Source organism: Lampetra planeri, chromosome 14 (assembly GCF_965212315.1).
Source record: "Lampetra planeri chromosome 14, kcLamPlan1.2.h2, whole genome shotgun sequence".
Classification (NCBI taxonomy): Eukaryota; Metazoa; Chordata; class Hyperoartia; order Petromyzontiformes; family Petromyzontidae; genus Lampetra; species Lampetra planeri.
The window spans coordinates 5,319,024-5,341,305 of record NC_136120.1 but is presented as its reverse complement, the minus strand read 5'-3'; the positions used below and the strand labels follow the sequence as shown (position 1 = coordinate 5,341,305).

Sequence of the window (22,282 nt, the reverse complement as noted above, 5' to 3'; positions counted from 1 at the left end):
ATCAGCTGTGGGGGTTGCTGTGGGAAGACGCATACGTATTTAGTGAGCACGATTCGGATGTTGGCCGGACGGACCTCGTCAAGCACCAAATTGATACAGGTACAGCTATAGCCACTAAGCTCCCTGCTTACTGAGTGGGATATGCTTCACAATAACATAATCCAGCCTTTATCCAGCCCCTGGTCCGCCCCAGTTGTGCTAGTGACAAAAAGGATGGGTCGAAACGGTTCTATGTCGATTATCGGAAACTGAACGGAGTTACCCTCGGCGATGCCTTCCTCATTCCCCACATCGATGACAATTTTGACAGCCTCGCGGGGGCATGGTATTTCTCCACCCTAGATCTGGCATCCGGGTAATGTCAGGTGGAGATGGCGGAGGAGGTTTGGTTGAAGACTGCATTCACCACCCCGATGGGACTGTTCGAGTTCCGCATGCTCACTAATGCACTGCTAACATTCCAGTGGTTGATGTAGTTGGTTATGAGAGGCTTGCAGTGTGAACAGTGTTTGATTTATCTGGATGACATGATAGTGTTCAGTAGATTCCTGCCCGAACACTGGTCCAGGTTGTGGGAGGTGTTCTAATGACTGCGAGTGGCCCATCTCAATCTAAATTCAAGTAAGTGCTATATTGCGCAGCGCGAGGTGGTGTACCTTGGATACCACATCAGCGAGGCAGGGGTGCGCACCGACCTGGAAAAGGTATGCTCTGTGGTGGAATGGCCGCGGCCAATGAAACTGACAGAGATCAGGTCATTCCTGGGGCTGGCCACTTATTATCATCGGTTTGTGAAGGGATTCAGCGAGATTGCATGCCCACTAACCCAACTCACTTCCCCTTCACCACCCTCAAGGCCCACCTCACCCATACCCTCACCCTGGCTTTCCCTGGCTATTCCGCAGATTTCATCCTGGACACCGACGCCTGCAGCAGCGGTTTGGTAGCCGTGCTGTCATAGGTGCAGGATTGGGTGGAGTGGGTCATCACATACGCCAGCCAGACCCCAAACGGGGAATTACTGTGTGACCTGGCAGGAACTGTATGCCGTGGTCTTCGCGTGCAAACATTTCCAGCTGTACTTATATGGCCGGAGGTGTCATGTACGGACTGACCATTATGCCTTGCAATTCCTCCTCACCTTCAAGGAGCCATGGGGGAAGATGGCCCGGTGGCTGACACAGCTGCAGGAGTATAACCTGCAGATCGAGGACAGGGCTGGACGGATGCACGCAAATGCTGATGCGCTGTCAAGGTGACCTGTGGTGTGCCCCAAGATGCAGGCCGCAGAGGCCTGCCCGTGTTTAATGGGTTGGCGGGGGGAGGGTGCTGCCGAAAGGTGGCGGCCCCTTTATCAAGTGAGAGTGTGTCACTGAGGTCCCTGCCGGGGAGACCGGAGTCCCGGGGGGCCGCCCTGTCCATACCCATGGGCCCGGTGGGACACTCTGGCCAACCTGGCAGGATCCAAGAGGACATCGGCTGTGCATTCCCTGGCTTGGACAATGAGCAACCGTGGTGTGTGCTGATCCAAGGTGGGGAGAGGGGTCGACAAACGGTGGTAAACATCCGCCGATTGAAAACCTAGAAGGCGATCCCTGCCAGGGAGGCGCCCGCCTCTCGGGTGCCCCAAAACCCCGAACCCCCCATGCCCTTCATACCTGACGGCTTCACTCAATACATGGGCCCCGCTAGGCCCAAGCCCCCAGCGGGCCTAGGCCCAGCAAAGAGGTGGGCACGGCGGCACCTAAACCCCTCCATACCTGAGTTTGTTCCCCAGACAGGTGACATTGGAGGGTAGGAGGAGTCTCTGGAATGGAGGCAGAGACCACCGCCGGGGCCTCATGAAGCTGAGCTGCCACCCGCTAGACCAGCAACAAGAACTGGGCAGATCTCGCAGACTCTGTGACGCTACCTGATTGGAGCGACCCAGGGGAGGTGCTACAGTCAGCCTGGGATGGGGACGGGCACCTCAGGGGGCTATGTGGTGCCGCAGCCTCGAGGCCACTCTACAGACACCGCGACCCCCTCCCCCCCCAACCCCCATACTGAATACACACACCTCACACACATATAGTGTCCTTACATCGCAGCACCCCTGAATTAGTTTTTGGCATAACAATGTAAACCCTCCCAGGTTAGCTGCGATAAATTAACATTCGGTGGGGTAAAGAAGGCAGGGCAAGGGGGCAGGCACTAGTAGCATCAGAGGGAGGGGCGACTTAAGCCCCTGGGGAGCGTGCGATTGGCCGCGCGCAATCACGTGACCCGGTCCTCGGGGTCGAATATAGAGAGGGCCCTGGGGGCGGTAAAGGGAGAACTCATCCTCGAGGGTGCCCGGGAGAAGTCGCGAGCCCCTTCTTTCCTCGACTGACAGTGTCCTTGAGATGCCAACGGTTGCAGTTGTGAGATATGTAGAGAGCACTGGGTATGTTGATTCGGTTGGCAGAGTTAGAGCATAGACCCACTGCTTTACACTGCCGAGTAACACCAGTGAGATTACTGGTTTTTATAGCCCTGTGTTAGCACGGATTGCATGTGGCGTGGTGTTTGCGCTTTCCGTGTGGAGCAACTACGTGTAAGTCCTTTGTGGCGGTGGGTGACCGTGCAGGGAGGGTGAACGCGTGGTGGTGATCGCCTGGTAGCTACCATGTGTACGTGAGGGAGTTAATTGTGTGGGTGGTTGAGCGTCAGGTGGACATTTTGCATCGGCAGCCATTTTGCATCGGCTGCCACGCAGACTTGCTAAGTCGCCGTATGAGTGACCATGTGCTTGCCCGCCATTTTTAACCAGCTGCGGTGGGTGCGTGGACAGTCATTGTGCAGGTGGCAGCGCGTTTCACGCCCTTTTGCTAGCGGCAGCTGCTGTGTGCGCGGGCGTGTGTTTAAACTCCATGCGGCCCCGGCCAACAATAGAGCATGTCCCTTAGGGACGGCGCTAACAAAGGGGACCGAGTTACTTTATGGGCGGGTGACAGGCAAGAGCAGCCCGACGTGGTGGAGGAGGGGGAGGAACGGGCGGATGTTGCGCCCCACGATGGGCTGGATGTCGGGCCCCACACAGCATCCTTCATGAGCCTCCTCCTCCACAGAGGCCGATCTTGATGTTGCGCACTCGAAATTAAGGACGTGGGCAGGTGCTCCAAATCGAGGGCAAACACATTTATTGTGGTAATCTGTAAAGTGCAACAGCATGCTTATATCACACAGCAGTTTCCAACCGAGTCACAATTAACCACGTGACTGGTGTACAGATCAGGTTACTCAATAACAGTTTCCCTTAATCCCATTCTACTGCTGAAAAACCATCTTTGTCTTTAATCATAAACTTTACATTTCACTATTCGAATATTACTTTAATCCGAAGCTGTATGTATATCTATACCATGCACTTAAATTAATATCTTACACCGATTATTGTACTGTATATGTATTGCACTTGTCACCATTGTATAACTTCTGTACATGTGTTCTATTATTAAAAGCATTGCAAGTAGTCATACTCTGTGTGCATGGGCATGGTTATAGAATAAACAGTATTAGGGTTAGAGAATTACCAGTATTAACTACAGTATGTTATCCTTTATCGTGTAGAGTGCTAAACCCCCTCCTATTGAACATATCACAAACTACCAATTCAAAGCCAAGCTTGAAGACTATAACTATCAAAAACAATATTTGGGTCCTTTACCTGTGTAGTGACATAGAATCGGTCACTTCGCAGCATAGCGCTTGTTGCTGGCAGGGAAGGGGACCTGCAGTTACAGCAGCCCTGACTGACAGCAGGTCACGTGATAAACCAGAGAGAGGGATGTAGGGGAAAGGTTACAGAAGGGGCACGTGGGAGAAGCCCGGGAACCCGTGAGTAGGTTCTAGAGAGGGGGCGTGGCCGGGGCGGAGCAAGGCTACGCTGAGACGATAAAAGGGGGCCTTGAGCGAGCGTTCAGGGCTGTCATTTGGAGTGGGATCCCGTCGTGCTGCTGGAGGCTTCGTCATCGTCACCGTCTTCACCATCTCGGCGTCGTCAGTCAGGCAGTCTGCCAGCTGCCCTGACTGGCAACCGTAGTTACTAAATTGTGAACTGTTAAGGCTGTTAATAAACAGAGTGCTTCTACTCTTAGTGTCTCTGAGTCAGTCACTACACCTGTAAAATGCAACAGCACGTCTATCACACACAGTTTCCAACCGAGTTCCTATTAACCACGTGACTGGTGTACAGGTGAGGTTACTCAATATCCCTGCCAGTCACCTACAGGCCCAACTCAGTATCGCATGCTGGTGTACACATGCGCATTGATGCCCTGCACAGCACATATGGACCTTCACAAAACCGCACTTTACTCCATTGCTGCACGAGGAAATAATTAAAAGAGTGGTCCATTCCTAATGTTCCACATTGACACCGCTAGTACTCACAAAAGCACACACAGCGACTACAGGATTATAAAACGCTACCTCCAAACTTGTTTTCTTTAAAATCAGAGAGGGATCACCTTCACCAGAAAAGTCCCTGTTGAGGTTGAAACCTTGAGACCTTTGCAGGGATGCAAATACATTATTCCAAATGTTCAATGTTATGGCAAAGCTCTTGAGCATCTTAAGTGCAGAACTAAGAGGCAGGGAGGAAGCTTTCCATCAAACATGCAACCGCTTCACTAACTCTCCTCCAGTGTGCATTGATTCTTAAGAGCTTTCATAAGGGCATTTAGGCACTCCTGCCCTCTCCTTTTTCTTCTTGTTCTTCATGGGTATCAGAGCTTAGGAAGACAACAGAGTTGTAGAATTTATTCAACAGATCATTTAAACATGCGATTTGGACAGGTTTCCATTGCACTAAAAATCCGCAAGGTGTGTCGTGCTGATGTCAACCTCACTTTCATATCCCTGTGTTGTGTACTTGCATTATTTTGTTCATAAAAAATAATTTTGAGAGCTGCGGCTATATTCAGGAATGCAGGTAATGAGTTTGAAGTTGGACCCCAGAGTGAGGTACGGAGAAGAAAAAGGGTTGCGCATCGAAGAAGACGACGCTGATGATGCTTGCAGGCAGTGATGCATAGCTGGCAACCCATAGGGTTTACCCCGTATTCTTGTACATGGAAATTGAGTTTTAAGGTCCATACAGCGTACAGCCGTTTCAATATGGGTAAAACATGTCTATTTGTTTGTATTTCTTTTTTGTGATGGGACTTTGTATGATGAACGTTGAGATTTTTTCGAGGCACGGGGTGACCAATAAGGTATGAATTAGTCTAATAAGGTAGGCACTGATAAGGGGTTGACAGGTATGGTGATGAGAAGGAAACTTTCAACTATTTTAACACATGTAGGCTGGACTACAATGGGAAAATTAAAAGTGTATTATTGTTCGGAAAAAAAACACCGAAAGGAACTGGAAATGGCGAATGACCTAACAGAGAATAGCTTGACGACAACATAAGAATTAGAATATGTATTTATACTGGAGGAATCCGATGAACTATGGGGCTGTCCATAAATGACGTCACGCGATTTTGGACGATTTTTGACCCTCCCCCCTTCGTCACACGACGTCACAAAAAGTCAGACCCCCCCTCAAATATGACGTCACAAAGCTCTGCCCCCCCCAAATAAAACATGCTTCAAATCGCTTTAAACTATTGTCAATGTAGTGCGTATTTAATGTGGCGCTACACTCTGATGTTGTAGGAGAAAACATTTATTAAAAAGTCTATTTAATTAAGTAGAACGTGTTGTCTATATTTACTTAAAGTTGCGCATTTTGATGTGACGTCACATTTCTCAACCCACCCCCCTCGTTACACATCGTCACAAATGTCTGACCCCCCCCTCCTAGATGCGTGACGTCATTTATGGACGGCCCCTATAAAGGTTTTTTTCACATGTTCAATATGGCGTGGGTAAGAACGTAACAACCACGAACAAAAAAACACGACAGTAGTGCAAAGTTACAGGGAACATGTGCAGCCAGCTATGGCTGCAGAGTTTGGTAGTACATGTTGTTGACGTCGTTTATTGTGAAAATTCGGTCACAGTTCCTATGATCACTGTTTCATTGCTTTTATGGCTTTATTTTGTTGATTTTCGAAAAGTGTTTTGGTTTGGCCATGTTTGTTTGTTGTAGTACAGAGTTAGACTGATGGCCTTAACCTAAGTTGTCTTGTGGTTGTTGTTGTTTGACTTGCATCCCACTGGGATTTTTGCATAGCGTTGGTGTACGGTGTTTTTTCTGCAATATTTTGCTGCCTTTTCTTGGATTTTCCGTTTGCACTTAGTCACTTTAAGATGTTTTCTTGTTCATGTTTTTGTTTGTTGCGGTTGCACCCGATTCAAGAGCCGAATGGCTCACAGGGCTATACCTAATAAATGTACTTGAACTTGATGTGGCACTACTTGAGCTTATTGGCACTCCAAACAAGACAGCGAGGAAAGCGGACAAACATCACGGGCGAAGTGCCCTCGTGCGGGATCGTGACGACGATCATGACGTCACAACCCCGAACACAAATCCTTTGCGATGACGTCATTTCTCGATAGCGTTCGTCGTGCGTTTGGAGGCGTGACGTTACTTTCTAATTTCCGGCGGCCGTCTCGGTCACTTGCGTCTCTATCGCCCTGTGTGCGAGGGGTAGGTGGTTGTTGTGGGCTTCCCATTCATTTAAACGACAATTATCGTACGCGGTCTCTGTCAATAGACAACGTTGCAGCAAACTTGCAACGTTTGTGCGGTGGACACGGCGGCGATGACGACTCGCTCGGAGAGGGAGAAGGCTCAGAAGCTGAACGAGCAGCACCAGGCCATCCTGGCGGCCCTGCTGCGGGAGGAGGACAACAAGTACTGTGCCGACTGCGAGGCCAAAGGCGAGGCCGACACGCACCACACACACAGCACACACACAGCATACACACCATATACACACACCACACACACACTGTCCATATACGTCACACAAACACAAACCATACATACACCACACACACAGCATACACCCTACACGCACACCACACACACACCATACACACCATACAAACCACACACACCATACACACCACATACACCACACGCACACCATCATACACACACCATCATACACACACCACACGCACAACATACACACACCACACGCACGCCATACACACCACACACACCACACGCACACTGTCCATATACGCAACACAAACACAAACCATACACACAGCATACACACCACTCATGAGGCCCCTGTCAAAGGTGTGCAGGCTAGATTAGAGGCACCACTTACGTTCGTTTTGCGCCGGTGGGTTCATTGACATTAACAACCGGCTTGGATTAAATTACTATGGGTTCATGTGTCATGGCTTTACGTGCCATTGCTTGATGTGGCTTTGGGTTAATGTACTATGGGTTCATGTGTCATGAGTTTGTGGTTTGGGTTCATTTACCATGGGCTAGTTGATCATGTATGGGTTCACGTGTGACGGGTTCATGTGGCATTGGTTAGTTGATCATGGGGTCAATGTGTCAGTTTAATTTACTATGGGTTTGTCATGTTTTAATCTATCACGTGTTCATAAGTCATTGGTTAATTTACATTAAGTTAGTGTGACATGTGTTCGTGTGTCATGCATTAATTCACCATGGGTTCATGCATCGTGTTTGTGTCATGGAATAATTTGTCATGGGCTCATTATTGGTTCATGTGTTAATGGGTTCATCTGTAATGGGTTTTTTTAATCACCATTGTTTCATTTACGATTGATTATTGTGCTTTAGCTTCATGCGTGATCAGTTGATATACCGTGTTTAATTTACCCCAAGTTTATTTGCCATGGTTAATGTTATGGGTTCATGTGTCGTTGGCTCATGTGTTGACTGGGTTATTTGCAATGAGTCATCTGTCAGGGTCTAAATTATCGCGGTTTATTTTCCATTAGTTGATTTGTTTTGGGTTCACGTGTCTTGATCCGAGTTCGTGGCACTGATTAGAGTGCTGAACTTGAAATTGTAACGCATGAGTTCAAATCCCAGTCAAGGTCAACTCATACCATTCATCATTCATTCCACTCTGGCTGGCAATGAGTGTCATGTATTGTTTTCTATTTATTTACAGAATATATGTGACATCTTCTCAAGATAATGTAAAGTGGAGATACAGTTTCTTGTTCATAGGATGAAGTTGGGAGCATATGGTACGGCAGACTGGCTCCTGTAGGGACTGAATTTCCACCACTGGCTCATGGCTTTCAACAGAGATGAGCACTGCCCATTGTGTGTTGTGTTCTTTGTATGCCAAGATTGTTGAGGGCCATATATGATGGTTTGTGAGTTCAAAGTCCAGTTATAATCCACATCATACGTTTTTTAATGTTTTAATTACATGTTACTTCAAAGGAATGCGTGACCAGATAATGCAAATATAATTAGTACTAAAATATCCAAGTTAAGATATTGACGGTCTAGCCACTTAGGAATTGATCATGAATTTGTAAGTAAAACCTCATACAGTTGAACTTAAGTTTAAATAAAAAAATGTTAATCAATCATAATCACAATCTTTATTTATACTGGAGGAATCTAATGAGTGATAAAGCTCTTTTTTACACCTGTCCAGCAGGGGTGGGTCAGAAAGTTACAACAAGAGTTAACTTGCCCCCCATAAAGTGTACACAAGCATGTACAATTTAAATATGCTGTATATTAAAACCCCAGATAGCTGGACTAATAGAGAGGAGACCTGGTCCAAATAGCTTACATTCTCAGCTACCTGCGAATGAAACAAAAATAAAACCTGCAATTCTTATTTTACATGTAAACATGCTACAAGTGAAACTAAAGCCCTCGAAACAAAGTAAAATTAATACAAATGTATGTTTAATCAATTTACTCTCCGGTAAGGACGAAAAACTTCAGCAGATAAAATACAGACTAGAAACCGAAAAGTAATGCACTCTTATGTAGTATCTGTTCTCTTTGGTTCTTTTGGTAAAGTCACGTAGGTAGTTAAGTACCGTACTTACCACTGAGGCGATGCAGTTGCGGTGATCAGGCACAAAACTGAGTGGACAATGTGCGCTTAACTACTCTACACGGACATTGCACATTGGCCATATATTTTTTTATTGGTCAGCCCAAGTCCAGATAAATGTGAATTCCAGGTCCCCAAGTTTCAGATAGACTGGTAGTTTGCTGTATTGGATTTTAGTGAATTCAGAGGAGACAACTTTTTTGCTTTAGCTTGTACTCTGAGCATATACATTTTCATACAAAATCACATTCTGACCTGGTAAAGACCAGATATTCAAGGGCAACTGCACTGTTTTTTTTAAAGATCGATTTGCATGAAGAGAAATGCAGTATTACAGTACATTTCGTGACAGTGTATGTTGGTGTTTGATGAAGAGGGTTGGAATGTGCACTACGTCGCCATGATTTTGTGGCACTTGCCTGCAATTCAGCACTTTACAGGCAAGGCTGGTGGATCACGCAGGTTTGCGAAACTTCCAAATCTGCTGGGCTGCAAGGTAGCCAGGAGATGGCAGCAAGTTCTCCTTCAACACACAAAGTGCTCCTTAAAACTGTATTAGTCAAATACTCCAATGCAGTAAAGATGTAAAAATCTTGACACTCATTGGCTAAATAACATTCATATTACCCAAGAGGCGTGATTCAGTGATATATCTCTGTAATAGAGCATTGTTTTCCAAATGCTCATGCTCATTGGTCAGTTCTATGCACTGAGATCTCGTTGTCACATTCCTGTTTCTTGCATTTTTCTGTCTCGTCTTATCTTTTTACATCTGAAAACATATTGACAGTGTTATTTATTTTTCCATTACAAACACCTCCCTAAGATATTCCCGCATTTATTGTGAATAAAATTATATTCATACCATACCATACCTTTCCTGTACGTTTTCTGCTGCTTTATTGCATTTGTGGGTTTTCCAAACCACAATGTTTGTTCCATTGTGACGGCTTGTGTTGCACATGAGTTGAGCATCGGTGAAACATAGCAATGTGCCGTGTCCCCACTTATAGCTACGCATTTCCAGTGTTGCGTCTCCACCTCTTCCACTGCAGATATCCCTGCACTTGTGTCTTTCTCCTCTTGAATCGACTTGGTCCCTGCGGTCTATAACGATACTTCCTTGGTGACGTGGTTACTATGATGCCCCGGTAACGAGCGCTGAGACACGTGAAGATAGTTCAAGACCGCCACAGAATGAGAGATGTATGGAGTGAGAGAAGCAAAGAGTGATGGTATGGAGACAAGGAGTGAGAGAAGCAGACACTTTATTGGAGATGTATGGAGTAAGAGATGCAGATACTGCACAAAATATATATTAGGCAAATAGAACATAATAGAGAAGCTTTGCAGAGCGTGACAAACTATATGAGAGCTAGTGAGAGACAAAGGGAATCAAAGTATGTATCACAGGCAATATGACATTTGCTTTTTGTCGCAGGAAATAACTTTCTCGAACGGCAAGATGTTGTATTTCCATTGCCCCTAAGAACAAAATCATGATTTTTACTGCATACAGATTCATTTACAATTGTCAAAATATGAAAGATGTTTTTACGTAACCAATGTAATGATGCCCACAAATTAGTTTCTCAGTGAAACAATGTCAAAGTGTCTGTTCTAACTTATCTTGAACTGTCCTTTTACATTCGAAAATGTCTATGGCTGTTCACTGTGATGTAAACGTTTCCTGGCCCTGTGTACTGTTTATCATTGTCACATAGTACTTCTCTCATGGAGAGAAAGAAAATGAAAGCTACATTGTTTTTTTAGGTGGTAGTCGTGCCTGCAGTCATTCTTGCATGCCTGTTGGCAATGAAGTCACTGTTCACGAAAGCAAGCCAGTATGCACCTGAGACTGCAGACATGTCAAAGCTCAAGAAAAAAAAGTGCTACCATTTAATTAGTTTCACTTGGTAACTACACAAACGCCCATTCAGCTCATAGGAAATTAGTTATTTGGGGATTAAACTACATTTTTGGCACATCAAGCCTGGTTTCCTGAAGTTGCCGTCGACAAGTTCCTAATCTCTTGCTTGCCACCACAAGTCCTGCAACGAAATACACACTCGCGCGCACTGGGGGCATTGCACACTTACACAACAGATGCCCCACGTCGCGTCCACCCACGTGGACATCAGTAATGAAACAAGGCCTAAGCAGAAAATAAGCTTGACGTGATCTATTCCGGCACACACAATCCCACACTTGGTCCAACAGCACAAGGAGCAACAACCAACATCAGCATGAACCCTCTTCCCTCGACCCTGAACGCGAAGGGGGTGGGTAGGATTGGGACTCTTCACGACCACTGCAGGAATCCAGGGTTAATGCAAAGCCTTGTTTACCTTTCAGTTACCATTGGAATCTTGCTTTGCTCTTGAACCCATGTCAGAACATTAAACAGGAAGAGGGAGAAGAAACCAAACGCAGCCCCATCCCTGAACTCCCAAGCATGGCCCCGTCCAAAGCCAGCTTCCCTGCACGCCACCATCCACAGCCTGTTCTACTTCACACACATCATAGGGGAGCTCCAAGCTGCTGCCCTGACACCCCGACTCTGCTGGCCCAGGAAGCCACCATTGTTTTTGTTGATGAGCCTCGCATGCCTCCAGCACAGGAACCCTTCTTGTATGCCTCCACATTGCACTCCTTGACCCAGGTCAAATAGGACAATGAATTGGAGAGGGAGAGGATGAAGAAGTACGAACCAGACTAACGTCACTTCTCTATCCTCTTGTGAGCCTTCTTTGCTCTGCCCCTCTTCATCGGCTACTTATTTTCTGTACACCTCTTCAACCCCCACCCTGCCCCCACGAGAGGCCTAAGAGCCCTCCAGCCCCTCTCCTCTGCAGCAAAGCCCACAATTGTTGCTCCAAATCTAACACCAGGACACTAATGATGCTCTTTGTCAGGTGATTATAAAGTCGCGTACCCCTCCTCTCGCTGCAACAGCTCATTCTCCCAGCCATCGTCCATCGAGAGAGACTCACCCGTCCACCCTAACTCTAGGAGAGAAGCTTCTCCCTCTCTCGAAGGCCCCACCTGCTCTGCTGATCCTCCTCTCCTTACCCTGCTGATGCTGAAGCTGCCCGGTCCCACTTCGGCATGGGCCTCGGCACTGACTGCCCCCCCCCTCACATGGGAACCCATAAGGAGTGCAGGGATGGTGTGGATTGCTTGAGGGCTATCCCCTTGAGAGGATGAAGTGGACTGATCATTGCATGCCGTCGACTAGTCGCAATACGAATGTTACATGATCTGTGTGTGTATATATGAGACACTTTTTGCTCTCCAAGTTGAAAAAGATCTAGAGTTCAACTTTATTTCCACTGCGATTTACAAAAAACTGAACACTGGCAGTCAAAATATGATGTAAGTGCCCTATAAATTATATAATGCAATAATGAGCTTGTGTCCTTAAAGTTATCTATCGCATGGTCATATAATTAAACAGGTATTATTTTGTCAACCATATAATTTGACAGTTTCATAAAAAAAAACTTTACTCTTAACATTACAACTCATGGTTAATCGGATGAAGCTAAACAGACATACATTCTAAAACAGTAGCATGCCAGAAATAAAGATGTTACAGTGACTTGTGGGTAATTGTAAGCTGTTATAAGGCATAGAAGTGGGAACGGAATTTTAATTTGAAATTTAATGAGTCTTGCATAATTTTTATTTTTATAATGAAGAAAATAATTGTGCAGAGATTAAAATCTATCTTGAGTTGAGACAGGTTCTTTTGGAAAATGTAAGATGGCAAAACTGTAAAATACATTTTAAACATGTTAACATTAAACACGCTGACAGAATTGAGCCCCTCGCTGACACACATTGTTTGATTTTAATCTCTGCAGATGGCACTAAATATATTAAGCTGCATTCATCTTGGGAAGGTCGAATCAAGTTCCTTGCTCTGTCTGAATAGGTAATAGCAATTTCCGGGCAATAAATGAGCCTGCCAGATTGTGTAAAGCGCAAAACAGGTGTTGTTTTTGCTGCTAGCAGAGGAATCTTAATTGGATTCTGTGTGAGCCAGACACAATGATTGTAATAAGCTATTTAGCGGTCTCAGAATTTGTATGAATGGTGCATTCTCTTGCGAATTAAAAGATGCTCTTGACCTGCAACAACATTCATCTGGTGCTGGGCCCATCGCTCAGTGGAAATAGGAATGGAATTACCTGTTTATGTAACGCTCAGTCATTGGTTTTAAATTGCACACAGTCTCCTGCATGACATTGAGATGGCGTCCTGGGTGCACTGCTGGCAAGTGGAGGATTGGGGGCAGCGGTGTATTTGCGTCTGCTTGTGCGTGCGCAAGTGCATGTGTGTATATCACCCTGTGTTTCAACGGAAAAAGGGAGGCGGCGTTGACTGGATAACCAGTGCCGCCCGAATCGCTGTGAGCACGCTCGTGACGTCCCGTTGCATTGGTGAGCCGCGTTGACGTTCTGTGCCCGTTTTGTCACCTGTCAGCGTGCGGTGTATGATGCGCCATTCCCAGGAGGTGGCTCACAACTCGTAAGGCGCTTCCACAGCCAGCAGCACATCGATGCCGATCGTGATACGAATGTGGGCAACAGCTTATCCTCAATTTACTGATGTTGGCAGCGAATATACAAGAGCTGTCACGCAAAATGAATTGCACAGGCATACGTAAGGCTGGTCTAAAACACCCCAAAAAGGTTAGAGTATTATAATAATGTGCACCCACACTCCCTAGGTTTTTTAAATAGTCACCCTTAACATGTTTATATTAATTATCTTCCTAACACGTAGGCTTTCGCGATCAATATATCTATATAAAAGGGAAATTTGTGAATATGTGTGTCTGTTTGAAATGTTTAGCATACTTCCCGAAATGCAACAAACTTGAAATTTGGCATGTAGGTAGCTTCCAGACTATACACAATGCAAAACGTATAAAAATAGACTTTTGTATTTGGGGGGGGGGGGGGGCGCAATAATGGATATATTTTGCACGGCAAGTGAGCAGTGACGTCACCCGCATGCGGCAGCGTCACACAGTGTGCCTGCTGACGTCACGCACCCCCCCCACCCTCCGTAGGCCGTGTAATAATCCAAGACAACAATCCAAGTCCCGGGCGAAGCCGGGTAGTAAAGCTAGTTCATAATAAAGGTTTTTGGGTTAGATCGGGTTATTTATAAATGTATCGCAACCCTCCACCACCCAACACTGCCAATCAGTAAAAAAGTGTCACGTTGACAAAAGACACTACTTTAGCCCACCGGTGTGTTGAAGAGTGAATCCACAACACGTGACACATTTTTTACTGATTGGCCGTGTCGGGTGGTTCTCTTCCTGTGCAGTCTTGTCGTTGTTGAAGTATATTCCTGCTCAAATGAGCAATACCATGAAGTTCACTCATTTCCATTCTGCAGTGGGATAGGTTTTCAGGCGAGACAAGGGAAAGTGGTGTCAATGTTGTCCGTAAATGTGTCCTGTGTTGACAATACTCAAACCAGAGGCACCTTTTGAGGATCTTCAGGTAAACCAGCGTATCCAGAACAACAACATAACCACCTTGTGTTTTTTGTAGGGTTGCACCGAGTGAGCGCTGACCAATACCGTACAGTTAAGAGGGTCTGTCTCACCAGGGAATGTTACTCCTGTACTGTCCATTTGTCATACGGGTGACACCTTCACTTTATTCCCCAGCAAGTGTTGCTCGCTTCACGCTGTTAGCACGCACTCCTGCTGATGCGCTCAATCGAGATTTACGGTTATTTCATTTATTCATCACGAGTCTATGACCTCAGCTGATGATTATTGCTTCGTAGTACATGGCAAGACCAAGCAAGTTTCCACCTCTCATGTTGATTGTGAATCTATTGTCTGAATGAATCCCCCCCACACCAACCCCCCCCTCCTACCCCAATACATCCAGAAAATGCCATATCCTAGAATAGCCATTGCTTCATAGCTAACAGAATGGAATGTACATTTGAAAATTGTTCCTAAATGTGTTTCAAATGAGGCCATTAAAATTGAGCAAGCGGGGCTTTATCATAGCTGGATGGTCGTGAGTAAAAAAACTGGCCTCAGGTCAACCCAGCCAATCATCCCTTTATCTACAGTAAAATGGCTAATACCTTGGTGGAGTATCAACAGTTATCATCTACAGATATACTGGCCCTTTCAATAGGAACGTGCAATTTCCATGATTGGCTCCAGGCACCCAGTGTAGATGAGCAACATTCTATGCCCTTAAGAGTCCATAGATAACTATTACTTTTTATGTTCATAAAAAATAAATATCTCGCGACACTTTTTTTCTTAATAATTTATTGAGCACCAGAGAGCGTTGCACCGTCATCCACATGGCCTTCCACGGGACTGGAGGCAACTTCGGAGCAGAGCTAGTTTGACATGGAAGCGCACTGCTGAGGCTGAAGTCAAACACCACGGCCTTGGATTGTGCTCAGCGTGGCAGCCAGCTCAGGGATAGGGTCACCTGGAGGCATCCCACGGGGGACCGCTATGATCCAGCCAGACGCAAGTTACTACTGATTGATGATGACGCAAGTTGTATATGCTGCATTTATTTTATCTTAGGTCATCTTTTACGTAACATCTTTATCAAACTCTGTTCACGGTGTTATACATTTGTAGTTTAAATGTTGGTAACATCTGAAACATTTTAGATTTGGCATTATGGTTAAAACATCCAATATATTCAGACAAGGTCATAAAGAAGGCTTCTCAGGTGTAGGCCAATCAGTTTCAAAGACAAAGAATATATTATCAGAGCATGTTTGTTTGCATGTTTTGCCACAAGTACGTGTGGTTAATGCAGACTTGATTTCGTGCAAACGGTATCTTTGGCGGTTGAACATCTTAACACCCGTTTTATTGCCAGAAAGGTTAAAACCCCATTGTTATTTTTAATCATATTCAGCCTCCAGCGCCACCTCGAGCGTGTGTCTTGCAGTGCATGCTTCCACACAGCCAATGGTCGTGTGCGTTTTGTAGCCCCCTGTCTCTGCTCAATACCGTATGTACGGATGTTGAACTTCTTTCGCACCGTACGAAGCCAACCGTGCTAATCGGATGCACGGGGAAGGACAACAAACTAAACACAAAAAGCAGTTCTAAAGAAATGAGTTTTCAATCTCGATGATTTAACAGTGCACAGCTCCAGTGGCTTCCAGTGTTTGTCTCTTCTGCTTTCTTTCATGCAGGATTTTCTTGCATAAACACACCTACATTCTGAGTACATTACAGCGCAACACTACATACATACAATGTTCCATTTTTGTTTATTATTATTATTATTATTTCATAATGTTTAAACAATTTAACTGTTTTTAGGTTTAAACATTTGTATCTAGCACCCCTGCTCGAAACTGTATCAATTAAGACTCACTGCAGGATACACGTGAAATAGAACCTCGCAGCTCATTGGGCCCTTCCTGCTGAATGATATAATCTAAAAATATATTTTATTCAGGATTTGTTTTAACTGCTGACAAAAATATATGACAATTCAACTTAGCAGCATCGTATAAAACATCAGCCAGCTCTGTTTTTTTATCATTAGTCATTGTTACGATGAAAACGATGTTTTTTTAAATATAACTTGTCCTTGGACACCAACTGACAATGCCGTTCTTTATTATTCACAACTAATTGACGGTGATTGTAAAACGTATACATCGCAAAAATAAAACATTTGTACTTTTCATTGTACCATTGTTTAGCCACGAAAGCCTCATTAACTCTCGACTTTTTCATTAAAGTCCTGCCAAGTTATCACCAGTATGGGGGCAGTGTTGCTATGTATAGTCCCAAATGAGTAATTATTAGGTTTCTTTTGCACTGGGATGTTTTTGCCAATACAGTTTAAGCTGTTGAAGGAAATTGAACTCCTCGGTGAACCCATGCAGAACAGGGGAAGAGCATACTCCACATCATACGGGGGCCTGAAGCACAGATCTCATTTATACTGTAAATCACAAGTGCCATCACTGCGCTACCCTGCCGCCCCAAACGTAACTCGGGGTTCACCAAGTGCAGACGTGTGGACACTTGAATACAGACCACCCATTTCTAGATGGATTCTCTGCTATTAATGCTAGCCCCCCACAGTCCATGCTCTCATTCCCAGAATCATTTTCCTTTGGCAAGAACCAATCTACAAATCCTGTGTGATGGAGCCACTTCGTACGTTATTATTGGGGTTCCGCCTCAATTTCTTGCCGAGATGCAGTTGGATTTACGGGAGCTTTATATAAAGCGTGAGGCTGTGTGACCTTGGGCAGTGTGCTGGTATACACATTTTTTATATATATGGCAGATGCACGGAGGTTTTGGGAATGTTTAACTTGGGTTCTGTTTTCCACCAGCCACACCTGACACAACTGTGACCTTGCGATATGAAGATCCTGTGCCATGATGGGTATGGAAAGGCCATGCAATGCAGAAAAATGAGTTGCACAAATTGGTGTGCTTATGAGGCTGATGTCATGGGGTCATTTGGTATGCCGTACATCTATTTCCCAGCACACAGCACACTTTAGGAATGCCACAGAAATGCAAAGTGGCTCAGTAGCAAGTGCTAACCACCAGACTATCCAAGTACATTTATTCAATTTTTTTACTCTTTTTTTTATTGTCACATTATGCATTGGTCCTACGTTGCATGCACTTTGAAAGCGTGTCTCCCATTTACCATTCTTAAATCACGGTAAATCTGAAAACAATAGCCTTCATGACAAGAATATTGTTTTGCTCATTTTAAACTTATTAGTTCACAGTATGCCTTGTAGCACCATTTTTCATTTGCATTTGCCGCCTTCATACCCTTTGTGACATTAGCTGTTTGCAACTTGCTTTTGCACTTGGCATATTATTACGATTAAGAATGTGTAATATCATTATCTTAATATTTTCACATGATAACAAAAGCAAAGCATACATTACCATCAATAGTATAAAGTTTACAACTCTAAATTTTCCTGAATTTCACTATGAATCACACTTTCTGTGCATGGCATTTATTGTTCCTTGGCCCAGCTACTTTATCTAGTTCACTCAGGGCATACACACATTTTTTTATCGATGCTCTGGATCAGAAATGTGGTCGTTCACAAAGAAAATGGAACAAAGTTGAAGAGTACACACAGCAGCACAGGGAGGTGCATGCTATAGATTCACCCTTTCCCGTTCCGATGACGTATATTTTTTGTAAATGTCATCAGTTTTTCTACCCCGATTCCGTTCCGGTAACGTACGTGCGTTTGTGTCATCAGAACGGAACCAGAAGAAAAATAAAACAACTATCGGTAGACCGAGGCTCCCACAAGGCCATGCAGGAGGGCGTGTGGCACACTTTAGTACCAGTATGGTTCTCTGCGGTGAGATCAATGTCTTTAAAAACAACGGCGCTATGCCTCTCTAAATAATATTAATGCTGAACCGCTTGTGCATTTTGAGATTCATCGGTGAACGGGACCCACCCTGCAACTTGCAGTTGTCTCGAAACAGAAAAAGGATTATACTGAGAGACATGAGAGACAGAGAAACGCATGAATTACATAATGTGCGTAAGTTGGAGACACTATATTTTAACTAATCAGATAGGTGGGGGAGCTGAAGCAAGACACATCGCTAGGAGGGCAGATGGCCAATAGTCTAGACTAAATTAAACTAACCAGATAAGGCCCACTGAGCTATATAGCCACAAATAATTGATCCACGAAGTGGCTTATCACGTGAAAATTAATAGCAGCCAAATACTCTTACAATGCATGTTGATTCTAAATGTGGAGGGAAACACCGGAGGACCTGACAAAAAATCCACACGACCATGGAGAGAGAGACATTCATACTCCAAATATACAGGTGTCAGGGTCAAGATCGAAGCCAATGACCTCCTGCATACTACGCAAGGGAGTTAACACTCACCCCAATGATAAAGTGACTAATGACGGAGTGGCAGCCAGAGAAATGCACGCATCCGAGAGGGAGACCACCGTGCAGATGGATCGATACAATTGGCTCGTGTGTGGGTACTAAATGATGCGTCGAGAAACTGAGATATGGCAATGGCTTAGGGAGGGAGGCCTTGATCCAGTAGTGAATCGATTGTGGTTGCTGATGATGCTTAATGCTGAATAAGCATAGCCGCTAAGTGCTTGCACATTTTCCCCAAAAGGGACACGTACTACATTATTTCTAATGCATTGAATTTCTCTTTCATAAAAAAAACCTTTGATATGATGGCATTAAACTAAAGGAGAAATTTGAGAAAAAAAATATTTTCCTCGAGTGTTGAAAATGCTTAATTTATATGCAGTACTTTAGAACTGTTGCATTATGTACTGTCCACCTGTGCATTAGTAAACAGACATTAATTCTAGATTTGAAGCTTTCGTGACTGCAATGATTCATACTCTTTGGTTTTTCGGTAAAGTCACGTAGGTAAAAAATAAATAAATGAAAACTAAATTAAATCACGACGTTTCGGGCGCAACCCAGAGGGACACTTGTGTTGTGCCCGAAACGTGATTTAATTTAGTTTTCATTTATTTTATTTTTTATACAAACGTCCCTCTGTGTTGCGCCCGAAACGTCGTGATTTAATTTAGTTGTTTTCATTTATTTAATTAAATGTTTTACCTACGTGACTTTACCGAAAAACCAAAGAGTATAAAAGGACATTCCCTAATCAAATCTTAAAAAGGTTAATGTAAGCAGTAATTAAATGTGAACTTCCTTTGGTAGTGGATAGCTCTTTGCAAATCACAGTTGGCACATTTTGCATACGGCCAACTTTACTACCAATGAAACATTTAGCTGGCTAAGTTACTTCCTCTTATCCATCATGACCAGTTAGTCACACACTAACCATGGCTGGCGAAATTTATTTTTTGCTGCAACTTTAAGAACCCATGAAGGTAAAGATAAACTGGAATTTCAGTGCAATTTATGGGTTGCAATCCTAACGGGCTGCCATTTGCATCACTCTTGATTTAATAATTATTACAGCGTGCAGTCGGCGGCTACGTGAATGCACACTTTTGCGACTGATTGAGATGGCTTCCAGTTTTTTGTAGTTAGGTGTGATCGCATTTCAACGTGCATCCATTCAGTGGAACGAGTTATAATCCCGTGGCCATGTGTGTGTGAGCGTGAGTGTGTATGTAGTGGAGTGGTTAGAGCAATGCGCTACAGACCCGGCGACCCAAGTTCGATTTCCGCTCACGGCCAATACCAGTGATGGTTATCTGAATCGGTCCTGGGCCTCCCCTAGGTCGACTCCACTTCAAATGAGTACCTGGTGGTGTGTGTAAACATTGGCACTGGGGAGACAAAGGCGGCCGGGCTTTGTGCTGGCCACTCAACCCCTTCGTGTGCTGTGCTGGCTTTCATAGGTGCTCGATAACAGCACTTGCCCCAACAGTCTGCTCAGGCTATATGGGGTATCTTTTTTTGTGTACGTGTATGTATGCACATGTGTGTGTGCAAGTTAATGTGTGTTTATGACAGGCATGTGTGTACTCTTAGGTTTTTTCGGTAAAGTCACGTAGGTAAAAAAAATAGAAATAAAATAATAATAATAAATGAAATTAAATCAATTAAATCACTATTTTTTTTTTACCTACGTGGCTTTAGCGAAAAAACCTAAGAGTATGGATCCTTGCAGTCACGAAAGCTTCAAATCTAGAATGAGGCGTGTGTGTATGTGCCTTTGTGTGACTTCTTTATAGGAACACCTGTGCCGGCCTGAAACATTCAGGCTGGTGGTGCCTAAGATCCATGCTGGGTATAACCAGGCTGGATTGTGTGACGAGCTCACAGATCATTGAACGTTTCTCCTCCAGTCAGCCAGATTGCATTAGCTGGGTCATGCAGCCCACAATTCCCGGGCACCATATGCCCAAAAACAGCTTTATTTTGGTTGCATAGAGGAGTCTAAATGGGCACAGCATGGGCTGGAGAGGACATGGATTGATGTTGTATAGGAGAATTTGGAACTGATTGGACTTGCCTATTACTGGTACCAGCAGTTTCAAGATTGCCCTCTCTGGAGGAAGCTCGTGATAGATGTCACTGGGCAATTGGAGGAAGTCGCCCTCCGGCAAAAACGCAGGGCGGTGGAGAAATGCTCACAATATCAAGCAGAATGCCAGACGGCTAATACACAGAGTTGGCACACTGGGGAGCACAGGTGGTATATCTTGCCAGTCATCTCAGTCAGTTGCATGATAACTCCCGAGTCTGTAATACTTTGAATGCCAATGTTTTATTCCTCTGATAATTTTTTTTCAAATGTCGTGTATGGATTGTAATATGACAAGAATAATTGTTAATCATTGCAAGCAATTTAAAACAATGGAACTAAAACAGTGGTTTGATAGCACACTCGAAACGTAATAGTGAATGCATCACTAGATACAGACGAATGGAGAGATGGAATGACATAAAACCAAGTGCACGGAAACCCAACCTTAAAATTCTTCCTAAATTATTATATAAAAGTGAAATTATGCTCATACCGAGGCCAAAATGGAATGCAGCACGTTTGTGAATATAAATGCCAAAGCAAGAGGTCATGTCACTCAATTGCTGGCATAGTGCTGTTGAGTAAGCGGCACATGGGGCCTGACAGCTGAGGTAAGGCAGGGTGGCTCATAGATGTTGTAGCCATAGCTTGTCACAATTGGAGACTGAATAATATCTTATCGCTCATTCTTCCCACCATCTGGCATCATAGAAGTCATTTCTACCCACAGCCTCCAATGTATTTACTTCTTTTGCAGATAGAAATTCGACACCGGTTCCACTTTCACAGTCATGACTATTAAAATAGTCTCGATTGCAAAAGTAGAGCCGTATGTGCATCCCCTGTAAACACGGTGGAGTTTGGCAGCCATTAGGCCTCATCGTCACAGTATAGTCACCAATGCTCGCAGCTGCCAAGTCTGCCTCTGGGAACAATGCGCATGAAGTCTTTTTTTGAAATCTAGATTTGATTTTCGCTAGCATTAGCAAAGTTAATGGGCCCCAAAGTGTGGATGTTGGGACTCCACATTTATTGATCCCAGAGGCAGATTTGGCAGCAGTGATTGTAGGTGACTGTACAGTACTGACACACCCTAATGAGGATGACACTAGTCCATAGTTGTCTATGACTGCATCAATGCTGCTCTGAGTTGGTCACATGTGCTCAACATTTTTTTGATGATCTTAGACAGGAAATGCTGATGGTTATTTTGCATATGCACACAAGGCTGTGTGCTTT

General features: G+C 44.6%; 1 protein-coding gene across 1 annotated transcript in view; it reads left to right on the top strand.

Annotated features, from left to right (window-relative positions):
- Window positions 1-6,538: 6,538 nt before the first annotated feature.
- LOC144722329 (stromal membrane-associated protein 1-like) overlaps window positions 6,539-22,282 on the top strand; it is a 150,054-nt gene continuing 134,310 nt past the window's right edge. Inside the window, exon 1 of the mRNA XM_078600498.1 lies at window positions 6,539-6,858. Coding sequence (XP_078456624.1) covers window positions 6,741-6,858 — 118 coding nt within the window. The 5' untranslated portion in view covers window positions 6,539-6,740. The remainder of the gene's footprint in view (window positions 6,859-22,282) is intronic.